The sequence below is a fragment of the Diachasmimorpha longicaudata genome, chromosome 10, assembly GCF_034640455.1.
Source record: "Diachasmimorpha longicaudata isolate KC_UGA_2023 chromosome 10, iyDiaLong2, whole genome shotgun sequence".
NCBI lineage: Eukaryota > Metazoa > Arthropoda > Insecta > Hymenoptera > Braconidae > Diachasmimorpha > Diachasmimorpha longicaudata.
In genome coordinates, this window is record NC_087234.1 from 1,239,578 (window position 1) to 1,251,760 (window position 12,183).

The window sequence follows — 12,183 nt, forward strand, 5'->3', positions numbered from 1 at the left end:
AAATATTAGATCTTTAACATAATGTTTCTGCAATTGTCTGTCAAAAAGTTACCCCGGCCATTCATCCATATTATACCCAAATAACTAAAAAAAATCAGAACAATTTGTGCTAACTATGAAAATTTTATAAAAAATGAGTAACTGAACATTTCCTTGTAGAGTGGATAATCAAGAAAAAATACGCAATATTAAATAAGATAAGTATTTATTTTACAATTTTTTCATCGACACCATGACACCAGTTCGATACTCATAAAATCCCTAAGAAATTTTTAATACTAAAATTATTGGAAAATGGGACAAATGAGTCCGAAGTTACTCAAAATTGAATTTATAAATATTAAAATGCGATTGTTTTCTTCCGAATATGCAATATGCTAAAAAGGGAAATTTCTCACTTAAATAAATGGCCATTCTCATTAGACTATTGAAAAATGCCCTGAATATTCTGGACCACCAGAATCGAGTCTGCAGAAGGTATCGATGAACGAACAACTGCGAATTTAGTATAAGTCTGCTGTGAATGGGCATGGATTTATCAGAAAAGGTGAGTGAATTATTATTATCATTATTATTGTTAATAATAATAGTATTATTATTGGATACTGCAGTTAACGTCAAGCGATACGTCATAGCTTTATAAGCATGAATATCGATGAAAGGATTTATAGGCCACAAACCCTTGAGCAAAGCTTTGCTCATTTCGTCAAAGTGTTTTGTGTTTTTGGCAAGATTTGGTATAAATACAGCTTCCAATAGTCTCCTGCAGAGAGCTTTTGAGTCGTTTATGCTTCCATTGCACAAATTAAATCTGCAATAAACCAGATTGAAAAGTTGAATGAAGGTGAGAAATCAAATTGAAGAAATGTAGCGCAACCCGTAGAGAATATATTGATCGACAAATACTGATAAGGGATACTATATATTGTATCATTTTTTAACGAATTATTTATAACTAAAATCTTGGATAATGTGCTGAGGCTCATAAGTGGAACAGGAACTTGATACTTTAAGAAAGGACGCTCTTAAATACGTCAGGGAACACCTCATCACTATTAACAATTACTGAAAGAACAATGAAAATTTCACTTTCAACGATTTCACTTTCATAAGAAAAATCGTTGAAATTTTTATTTCACCTTTCGTCTGTGCCTAACATGTGACCAATTACTCTCCAAAAGTGAAGAAGTCCTTCGGCTTCCTTATCACTCATGTCAATTCCCAAAGGTTTTGCACATAGTAAACTGAATCCCATAAAGCCGAATTGAGTGAGGGCCATATCCCGTTGAGATATTTTTCCAATTCCGGCTTCAAAACAACGACGGGAGGCGATGCAATGTTTCTTCCGTACATTTAGCACCGATTCGAAGAATCTGCAATTTAAATAGCAAATGTATTCAATTTTCATACAATGAAATCTGTCAATCGAAAAATTCATTATATCGTCAAAAATGAAGAATAATTTTTTTGTTAAAAAAATGAATGAGAAGTGAATAAAAAGTATGATATGAGAAAGTACATTAGAATATTTAAAAACCTGCTCTTCTTTTAATAACTACCACGAGGATGGGATAGTTCATCCGCTCGTCAAATGTTATCTACACGGAGAGGAAAACTCTTAAAAAATGACGTACTTATTTCGTAATCTACCAGGCAAAACAGTATTCGGTAAAAATTACAGACCAGTTACGCATTTGTTTACTGAACATTCGATACTTTTTCTAGAACTTTTTTGGACTTTTTCCTGAAGGTTTACTGAAAAAGTGCATAACTGTTTCGTAATATTTACCGAATATCGTTTTGGCTGCCAAATTATCGAACAGGTACCTAATTTTTCAAGAGTTTCTCCCTCCGGGTATCCTGGACCATAAGAATTACGTACCAATTCCGTAAAAAGTAATCAGCGTCCAAAAATTTTTATATTCGACGTCACAATAACTCGGCAACTCTCAAATGGTTAAATTTTACTAACTTACGAAGAACTACGTAGCTTTTTTGTACATTTTATTCCCTAGTAGACTACAAAATTTCCTGACAGATTCAGAGATCATTTTGATCCATTTCTTCAAAAACGCCCACAATTAACATTAGCAGATTATCTGAATATTGTCATAATTTTTATTGATAATTTCTCTCCTTGTAAAAATTTTAATCATCTCCAAAGTCAATATTCGCAGGAACAAATGACGACAATAGTTATTTCGTTCAATAGTCTCCAAAAAACTATTGACTCATTCCTAAAAACAATTATTATTTCCTTATCGCATACCCTTTCAGGTTTTTACGATTTATTCCCATCCTATCCCTCCAACCTCCTGTACTGCATTCATCGAGGGACGAGGGAAGACGTCATCCTGAGGGAAAAACTCTCCCAGATACAGTCGTCTCTTTGACGAGACTACCATTCGGCAGTAAAACTGTGAGATTAGAGTGCTACAAATTTTCACCCTCGTCGCCAGGAATCGAACCTAGATGAGTGGTATAGTAGTTTAGCACTCGAACCGCACAGCCCCTACCGTCAATTAAATATATACATATATACATTATAGACGTTTGCCCACATGACAACCAGGCAACCACATGGCAACCGATGCTGGAATTGAATTAGCAGTCTAGTCAGGTTGCACGAGGAAGTCCCAAGATGATGTACATTGACACTCACACCTTGATCTTCCTCAATATACCCATCAAAAGTCTCCTCGGTCCTTCCATTTGTTTTTTAATAAACATGAAAACTGGAGTTTTCATCCACTTTTCAAAAGTCGTTCAAAAAGGAGACGCGTTTACTTCTTCGGCATTTTCGAGGTTTCACAAGACATGATGCCAATGTTTCTTCAACGTCCCTTCACCACACGACGAACCCTTGCACTGGTACCTTTTGGGGACGATCCCCATATGTGCCACCACGTCATTGTTCGTGGGTCTTGGAAAATCAGTAAAGCCCTCAAAGTAATCCTTAGAAACACATATACATGTACATTATTATTAATAAATTTACTTACTTTATGCCCAGATTGGGTATACTCTTATACCAAATGCATGTGTGTAATATCGTTGCAGCATATCGTCGAAATGCAGCACATGGGGTACCACTTTGCTTAGTAAATCGTAGAACATCAAGAATAGAAGGTACAGCCAGCAATACCAATAATCCTGATAATTTAGCAATCATCATGGTGAATATATTCTTCGCGAAGACTTCTTGACCCAATCGAAATTTCTCATCATCGAAATAATCAGGAAGTGCAACTGCAGAGTCTTCTGAGTCCGCTGGAACTTTGGATCCCTCCTCCAGAAGGAAAGTCAATCGTTTCTCAATCTCATCTTTGTCTAAGCACAGAAAATGTAAACCATATGTGACAGGAAATACGATTTTTCGCTTTGTGTTGACATCATATTGAATTCCATCGATATGAGAATGGGTTGAACGTAATTTTTTAAATTCCAACGCATAAGTAAATATAGTAATTGATGTCCTTTCTCCGATGAAATTGAATTGTTTGTATTATTTTAATATTCTGTATTGTTCTTCCACTGTTTTGCGATAGTGGAAGAGCCGATTCTGGAGAAAATTCGAAGCATTGAGATTAAATAAAGTTGCTAAATTGTCGACATTAAATGGTAAGTGATTATTTAATATGATATTCTTGCCTAATTTTCTACTTTCCCCTGTCAAATGTCTTCTAAATTTCTTCAACTCTCGGTCTTCTGGCTTCTATTGAAATTGTTGGAAATTGTGGGAAATTGTTGTCAATTGTTAAACAATTAACTGGTTGTGTGGAATTCAACGATTACAATAGGGATTTTCTGGGGTCCTGGCAGCACTTAATCCAGGGCGCCATGTGTAGGCCTTCAATCAATTTGTAGTATGTCAAATCAAGAAATTCAGTCGAAATGTCTTTAAAAATCAACACGCTTCCCAGGTAAGGAAACACGATGCTAACAATGAAAACAGTTCTTGGGATAGGTTAATTTGACCAGCCTAAAAAAACATAGAGTGATTTAAGGCCCAAATGGGGCTGGTTCCGTGATGACTCCCTAACGCAGGTTTGCTTCAGACTGTTGTAAATCTTGAGGTGGGGAGAATAACGAAAGTAACTCTGATTCAAGATACACCCGGTACACCTGGGTTCGATAAGAGATAAAGTACATAATTTTAACAAAAGATCTCAAAGTTGGTTTGGTAACGCTTTTCCCAAGTTGGATCCTTCCTTTGACGATTCCTGTCCACACTCGTCAAATTGGCCGTTAAAAAAATTAACTAATGAATGTGCATCAATTAGAAATTACGCCAATTGCGTGCCAAGTTGACTTTTAATTTCAGAAACAACAGAAACGAAATTGTATCTGGCCCCTCAACAAAAATATTTTTCTCTTTTTTCTTACTCTTTGTCCTGTTAGGTAACGTAATGTTACTGCAAAATGTCTAACCTTTACAGTTATTGTTTCTTGTACTCTAACCTAACAGTAGGCAGTATACAGGTGAATGTGCTTTATTTTCGAGATAATGTGAGTTAGTTACAAATGAATATAAAATTATCATACACTCCTGTAGGAAAACATCGAGGCTTAGAAAATATTCACACTGATAACAATATCAATGAGTATGATGACGCAGAATTGAGACCAGGTTGCGCAATTTGCTGTGGACGGTGAAAATGAGTCTAGGATGATGTTGATGAAACCGTCGTAGTAAACGAAGGACAGAAAAATTTATATGACATTTCTTATGATAACAGTTATCACCAGAAGTCTCCATGTCGTTTGGGTGCTGAGAGCTCGTTAAAGCGACCACTAAATGACGAAGTGTCTATTATGTTCTATGAAAGGTTCAATCCTTCGACGTCATAATCAAATGATGACGTTTGTAACGAATTTTTTATTGATTTCGTCATTAGACTCAGCAACGAGTTAATCGTGAGTAGAGAGAGAAAGAGAGGAATGATATTTTTCTAGTCTCCAATATCTCGCGAAGGTACGTTTTTCCCATAAAAAAAATCCCGTAAAATAAAAATTCTGTCAGTCATCCACAATTTTCCTCTGCGTTAGGTTTTCCCTGGCAGACATCTTCGCAAAATGCACCAGTTATGTAATTACACGGATTTAATTCCTGTTCCAATGAAGGACGACGGTAATATTCATAAGAGTCACATTCCCTTTCTGGCAATGCTCCTTAAAGATATGAAATTGGCCAATGATTATTAACTCCGATTTAATTACTGTGATGATAAGCAACTGACATGTGTGTATACTAGCTTTTAAACAGGAAGTATATTTACGAACTATATTTCTTCAGAAATGCTTGAATATATTTTCAGATAATCATATTCCTTTTGTCGTTATTTCATATATTGTAACGTGACATTACCACGTTACAACCATTCATCTATTAATTGATGAATGTGCATTAATTAAAAGTTCCACTAATTGTCTGCAAAGTTACTTTTTAATGTCATAAACATCAGACCCCAAACGTTTTTATAAACAACAGATACCAAATTGTAATTGCAATTGTTTGCATTCTGGATTAGGGCGTGGTAAACGATATTTCTTCAGAAATCTCTGAATGAAATTTCAAAAAATCATATTCCCCTTCTCGTTCTTTGATATATAATAACGTGATATTTATTCCAGATTCCGGGCTCCTCGTTATTCTTCAAAAAGTATGTAAAATTGAATTAATTAGTATCTCTTTGTCGCTCGATTGTTAAACCATTTTATTTTTACGTACTAAGGATCGAGTCATTGATTTATTATGACCTGACAAGACACCACAAATTATCCGACGAATACAGCTAGTATGCGCTATTTAACATGAAGATCGTGCCACTTGATAACATCCCAGCTACTTTGTATGCGTGCTGACGACAAAAAAGACATCTGTATTCTTGACGGACTGTGAATTACCAAATACGTCGAACAATTCGGCGGTTTAAAATATGCATGCGATTGTGCGAGTGGGGAAGCTGGTGTTTGCTATGCATTTACATGAAATTGACGCTAGTGGCCATGTGATTAAAGAGCTAGACTAGTATGTAACTGATCCAGATTCGATTCCCGGTGACGGTCAAAATTTGTAGCGCCCTAATCGAACAGTTTCACGACCGAGGGCTTTAACCAGCTCTAGTTGCACACTTTAGACAGAAAATTAGACCTCCAGGGGGTGAAATGAGGGACCAATGTTAGTTTTATCCGGAAAACTAGCCCCTCAAGTATAATTTTTCTAACAAAACTTGACCTAAAAAGTGGTTCATTGTCATTTCCTCCCACGTTTTGTCCTCTAGAGGTCTAGTTTTTATCTCCAATTTCTTTCCATTTATAGATGCATTGCCGCATTTTGAAAAGGACCGTCTAGAATATGGCTTTTGGAAAGTCAGCGACACAGCTCTATTCAAGAATAGAAATAAAGATGCTACGTCTGCTAGGCGCGCACGCTTCTCACATAATTAATTTAATTAATTGAATATGGAATGTCCCCAGGCAGCCGGACTCAGGCCGAGTTTCAGAGAGCAGTCCTGGTCTCGTGGCATCACCTCAACAGGTTCATTTTAAAAGAAAAAAACTGTTTTTGCTACTAGACAGTTTCCTTAAGTCCCCTTCGGACCTGATGGTATCGTCTCAGCAGGTTCGACCCCACAGCTCCATGGAGAGCAAAATTATTTGAAAATTACGTACTTGTTGCGTAATTTACCAGTGAAAATAATATTCAGTAAAATTTATGGAACAGTTACGGACTTTTTCAGTGAACCTTCAGGAAAAAGTCCAGAACGTTCCAGAAAAAGTGTGAAACGTTTAGTGAAAAAATGTGTAACTGTTCAGTAATTTTTACTGACTATTGTTTTGATTGGCCAATTATCGAATAGGCACGTAATTTTTCAAGAATTTTACTCTCCGTGTAATAAGTAAAAGTTCCAGAAAAATTACACATTTGTTCACTGAACGTTCTATACTTCTTCTGGAAAGTTTTGGACTTTTTCCGGAAAGTTCACTGAAAAAGTGAGTAACTGTTCCGTCATTTTTACCGAATATCGGTTTGACTGACAGCTCAACGGATCAGGCATGTAATTAAAAAAAATTTCTCTCCTGTGGGGAAGCCGGTCGACAGTCTGGGAATAAGCCTATCTCATTACTATTTACCTGCCCGACCGAATAATCTATGCCAGCTGACCCCTTCTTTATTAGTCTACAGAGACTCCAAGATTTATTGATTTTTCTGTCTCATATTTTTTAATCAACATCTGGATAAGAAACAATCTACAAAAATCAACCAAAAAAAAACAGAATTTTCAATAGAATTTTAATGAAATTTTCTAGCGATTGGGCTCTTAGTTTCTTGAAGCATAACTCTTGAAGTTTCCTGATGCGTAAGGAGAAACCCTCTATAAGTTCATTAGAATTGACAAAACCACTTTAGCGATAAGTTACTGCGAATTTGTGTGGAAATACCTGTTCTGCAACTTGTCCCTGAGGTTCCGCGGGTGTCATAACGTGTCTAAGAATTACTATCGCGTTAAAAAGTGTAGACCTCTGACATGACAGGATTGTTTGGCTTTACAACATTCTTCATCATCGGGGTCTTCTGACTTGACAGCAGGTGCCAATTTACCGCATTACCTGGCCATCCTCTTCAGATCACTGATAAGACGATTTAATTGTACCAAACGTACCTTCTTAAATATTACCTCGATTTGTTTATAGTTAGTTACCGATGGTACCAGTTAAAAAAACCTGTTTCAGCCAACTTAATCGCTCCTGAGGTTCTATCAGTGTAGACACCGTTTTGGGCATTAATATTTTTAACCAGAAAATAATAGTCCACACCTCCCCCCTCCCCCACAGTCTGAATGCGGGGATGAGATATGCACTAAAAAATTGTTTTCGCCAAAGATTCGTTTACTTCGGAGAAATATTTATTTTTTCAATATTATGTTCCTCCAGTCAAGTCATTACAATAGCAATACTCATTAGGGTTGAATTATATTGATTAGATTGTTGTAGAGGATGTTCATGTTAGCAATAACCTTGAGTGAACTACTTCAATAATTATGAGCCTTAACAATTCCTGGAAATTATTCCCTCCAGCAACTTAGAAATTTAGAAAAATAAAAGTCATTGATGGTTTTTATTTAAAGATCTGTGTATTGTATTCATACTCAAGAGCAATAAGATTGTCATCTTTGGAAGCTAATTAAGCTTCTCTGGGAATAACTCAATGCAAAAGATATATTTTCTCTCAAGTAAATCAATTTTTGGCAAAGTTTTTGTTTCTCACTGTGCGAATTTCAGAACTCAGTCCTTACAGAATATAGTAACATACAGAACTAATATCCCCACCTATGTATTTATATTAAATCACCGAATTCGTGAATCGATGATAAAATCAAATTCAACCAGTTTTGGTTCAGAAGAAAGTTATCATCAGGTATTTTGACGACTTTCGTTTCTTTTCACGGATGAATAAGGTTCCAAGCGGAATATGAAAATAAAAATGACAAATCCATATGACGCAACACCCCAAGGGATTGCGATAAAAAATCCCTACGACTAATTAACACAAATGGTTTCAAGAAAAATGGAGAACTGATAATAAATATTATCAGTTCTATCCACACAATGAAAAAACTTGTTTTTGCCAAATATTTGGTTATTTCTGAGGAGTATTTATTTTTCCAAAATATTGTGCTCCTCCAGTAAAGTCATGACAACAGCAATTCACACATGAGGTTTGAATTATGTTAATTAGATTGTTCTTGAACATGTTTATGTTAGCAATAACCTTGAGTGAACTACTTCAATAATTATGAGGCTTCAAAAATTCCTCAGAATTCTTCCCTCCAGGAAATCAGAAACTTAGAAAAATGATAGATCATTAGTGGATTTCATTTCAACTTCTGTGTAACATAGTCGTACTCAAGAGCAATAAGATTGTCATCATTGAAAGCTAATCAGGCTTCTGTTTGACTGATACAGTTCAAGAAATATATATTTTTAAAATAAATACTCTTCTCAAACGAATGAAAATTTTACAAAAAGTATTTTTATCTCAGTGTTTCCTGTTGATTATTGAACTACTGAGATAACGCCTCCTAATTACCACCAGCGTCAGTACACATTCATTAACTAGGTCAGAACTTACCTGAATCCTCGAACTCTTTCGTGTTCTCAATAATTTTTTCACAAACACTTTTATAATCCATTGCTAATCAAATGATGGTCCAACAACAATAAAAAAAAATCTCTTAATTCACAACTGCAGTCCAATCCAATGTCCAAAATTATCGAGCACTTGGATCATTCCCAATATTTTCAACGCCTTCTGTTGCACCCCCAAGCTCGAGCAAATCTGCGCAATAAAATATATTGTACCGGGGTTTTAAGTAAAATCGTTCTGTTCTTTTATTTCTAAAAAATTTCGTTGGAAGCAGTGCATGTCTCACATCACTCACTTTTTTCCATTTTATTTACGATGAAGGTGGGATGTGAAATGCTTGGAAGGGCAGCATCGGCCTACTGAGCCTTGAGTACATTCTCGAATAAGAGAAAGGTGGATTTCCTCTTGATTTTATTTTTTTTTTACTGGAGAAGACTTCAGTTCCACACGGTCGGTCACATGATGCTCTCGAGCTCTTCACACTTGTATTTCCACATTTTCCATCAAGGGAACAATCAAGTTGATGCGTTAGAATCAGTTGAACAGACGTTGTAATGATCGGAAGTATGTTCATGATTGAAGATTTGGCACTTAATTGAATTAATTTCTGTGAATGTTCTCGTGGTTTGTGACTTGATTGATGATTTTGATGATGATGTGCACATTTAGATGTATCTGATGGACCAGACTGTCGTATTTACGAAAGTGTTGGACACTAAACTGATTTGCTGTAGCGAAAGTTCAGAATTGTCACCGTGACGAGGGGAAAGCTCTCCTCTCTCTATCTTGATAGTTAAGGTGAAAGTTAACAACGAGTGGAGGTGGATTTTACCGTGGGAGGATGAAGACGAGTATTATTATTTGATGTGTGAAATACTGTTACTCACGTAATGTTTAAATAAGTAGAAATTTTAATTGCTGGTGAAGAACCGTTATAAATTTGGTAAACTTGAGCATGAGATGGGTCACATTCCTTTTGAATGAGACGAGTTTAGTTTCATTGCTATTTCCAAAGCGGTTGGACTGCGAGGAGAGGACCAGAAGACTGTTTTTTGGGCACCAGATAAGTTCTTCGCAATGCACCAGACAAATTCATGATGTTTTTTTATATTTTCAGTAGCTGGTGTAGTCGGTGTTAGTGAGGCGATTGTTATTGTCCTGCTTTTTATTTTCGATGTCTCGAGGAAGAGTTAATAGTTAGTTTATGACTGTATAATCTTAGACTTTTTACAGTCACCCACTTTTCCCATTTTCATACATAATATAATTGTACATAACACCTTGCTGAGTGTCCTGTAAATTAATAATGAATTAGTAGTGATATAACACTATATAACTGATAATTTTATCAAAAACTCACGTAACATTTTGTGTCATCATTTTATTTTGTTATGGTATCATATAACATATCTTTTTCAAAAAAATTAAATATGATAATGTAATAAATATGTATATATGTAATATAAATATCTACTAAATGTATGATTATATTTACTCGAATTTTTATGTCATATATTATTTATATACGTATAAATAGACAATATAATGTATAAATTTATATATTTATCTAATAAATTAACAATATATTTATTATTATTTAGTTATTTTTTTCTCTTTCGTTAACTTCACAGAAAATATGGGAAGGTCCCAGATAACTAAAATACCACTTTTCAGTTATATCTATCGAAAAATTGTAATTTCAATGTTTTTTGGCTATAATTGTATTTATAAAATTTGTTCTTTGTAATATAACCGTTGGGGCGTTAAGGGGTTATTCTCATGTGAACGCCTATATTTTACCACTTTTTCGGAATTTTTTTTTTATGCGACAACAAACTTCAATCATGTTGATTTTTCAATATATTTTTATTTGTATTTTGAAATATACGAAAAAAATTTTTTTTTTCGTTTTTTACATTTTTAACATATATTTTTTTAAAGTCAAAGTAGTCCCCAACAAAAAAAGGTAGTTCACTGGTCAAGGTGATAGCGGCTGTTCATGTTGTCTGAGATAAAAAAATCGAATGGATTATTATTCAGTAGATATGCGGCTATCGTCCCTACCAAATATAATCAATTTCATTAAAAAAAAAATATATCGAGCTTCAAAAAAAAATCACGAAAATCTTGTTCTTTTTCGTTAAAAATCGTTTAAAAAAAATATGAAAATATTTTCGAAAATAAACAATTCTGGTAGGGACGATAACTATAAATGAGTAGAAGAACATATGTAAATTTTAAAGCAATCGGTTGAATACTTTTTTTTCTAGGACCAAGACAGTTTCAGAAAATGATGATTCGAGAAAAATGGGTTTAAAGTTTAAAGCCTGGTAGACAATCACTTACGACACGTCGGCGACTATGAGCTGTAACTTATCAAATACTATGAATTTCGGTCTGAATTTTTCACAGTATGTTTTCAATAGGTTTTACTGTCAAAATATTAAAAAAAAAAAAAACGATTTTTTGAAGTGCTCACATGAGAATAACCCCTTAATATAGGGCATGTTATTTGTAAATTTAATAGAAAATCTGAAACTATAGAATAGGATAGAAAGCAGTTTGCTTTTCCTTCATCTTCCAATATATTTACAAATAATTTTTTTTAATAAATTCGATAATCAACAAAAAAATCGTCATGTCGCCAGAAATGAAAAAAAAAATAGTAATACAGTACAACTTTTTGTGGTCCAGCAAAATTAATGACAAATTCACCATACATCACCATACATACGCATTGAAAACATGATGAGTAATTTTTTGGTTGTGCAAAATTAATTCTCACGAGCTAGACTGGGGTGGAAAGTGGTAGGAGCCAGGGAGAAAGGTGCGCGTGCGCTCTACAGGAAAATCCACGAATAATGTAATTTATTAATTATTGACTTTAATTCAATGTCCCGCATTGTAACAATGATTGGGATCAATTCCCCAAACGATTCTACATAATTAACAAAAACAAAAGAAATAATTTTTGCTAACTATACGCCTCAATCAAAAACATTAATTAAGTATTAATGAACTCTGCCTAAACT

General features: G+C 34.6%; 1 protein-coding gene and 1 long non-coding RNA gene across 6 annotated transcripts; one reads left to right on the forward strand and one right to left on the reverse strand.

Moving 5' to 3' along the window:
• Positions 1-188: 188 nt before the first annotated feature.
• LOC135166832 (uncharacterized) lies at positions 189-11,964 on the reverse strand. Of its 5 annotated transcripts, none has more exons than XM_064129468.1 (6): positions 11,886-11,964; positions 9,447-10,444; positions 9,137-9,343; positions 3,003-3,330; positions 1,140-1,373; positions 189-811 (listed from the first exon to the last, which is right to left on the reverse strand). In XM_064129468.1, exons 3-6 carry the CDS (start codon positions 9,195-9,197, stop codon positions 316-318), a joined length of 1,119 nt encoding a protein of 372 aa, XP_063985538.1. In that variant the 5' UTR covers positions 9,198-9,343; positions 9,447-10,444; positions 11,886-11,964; the 3' UTR covers positions 189-315. The 5 variants fall into 5 exon arrangements, with proteins under 5 accessions (XP_063985538.1, XP_063985541.1, XP_063985540.1 ...); XM_064129471.1 differs by lacking the exon at positions 11,886-11,964 and having other exon boundaries at positions 9,447-9,633; positions 10,039-10,587; XM_064129470.1 differs by lacking the exon at positions 11,886-11,964 and having other exon boundaries at positions 9,447-9,741; positions 10,039-10,587.
• On the forward strand, positions 4,416-6,314 carry LOC135166833 (uncharacterized). Its single transcript, XR_010299761.1, has 3 exons — positions 4,416-4,482; positions 4,556-4,975; positions 5,050-6,314. It is a non-coding gene; the product is annotated as an uncharacterized LOC135166833 (long non-coding RNA).
• Positions 11,965-12,183: the final 219 nt, after the last annotated feature.

What these genes read in the sequence shown, in the direction of transcription:
- LOC135166832 (XM_064129468.1), bottom strand. Translation starts at nt 9,197, where the DNA reads ATGGATTATAAAAGTGTTTGTGAAAAAATTATTGAGAACACGAAAGAG. An exon ending in GAAAGAGTTCGAGGATTCAG is followed by an intron (nt 3,331 to 9,136) that starts GTAAGTTCTGAC and finishes TTCTGTGCTTAG; the next exon opens with ACAAAGATGAGATTGAGAAA. An exon ending in ATGTTAGGCACAGACGAAAG is followed by an intron (nt 812 to 1,139) that starts GTGAAATAAAAA and finishes GGTTTATTGCAG; the next exon opens with ATTTAATTTGTGCAATGGAA.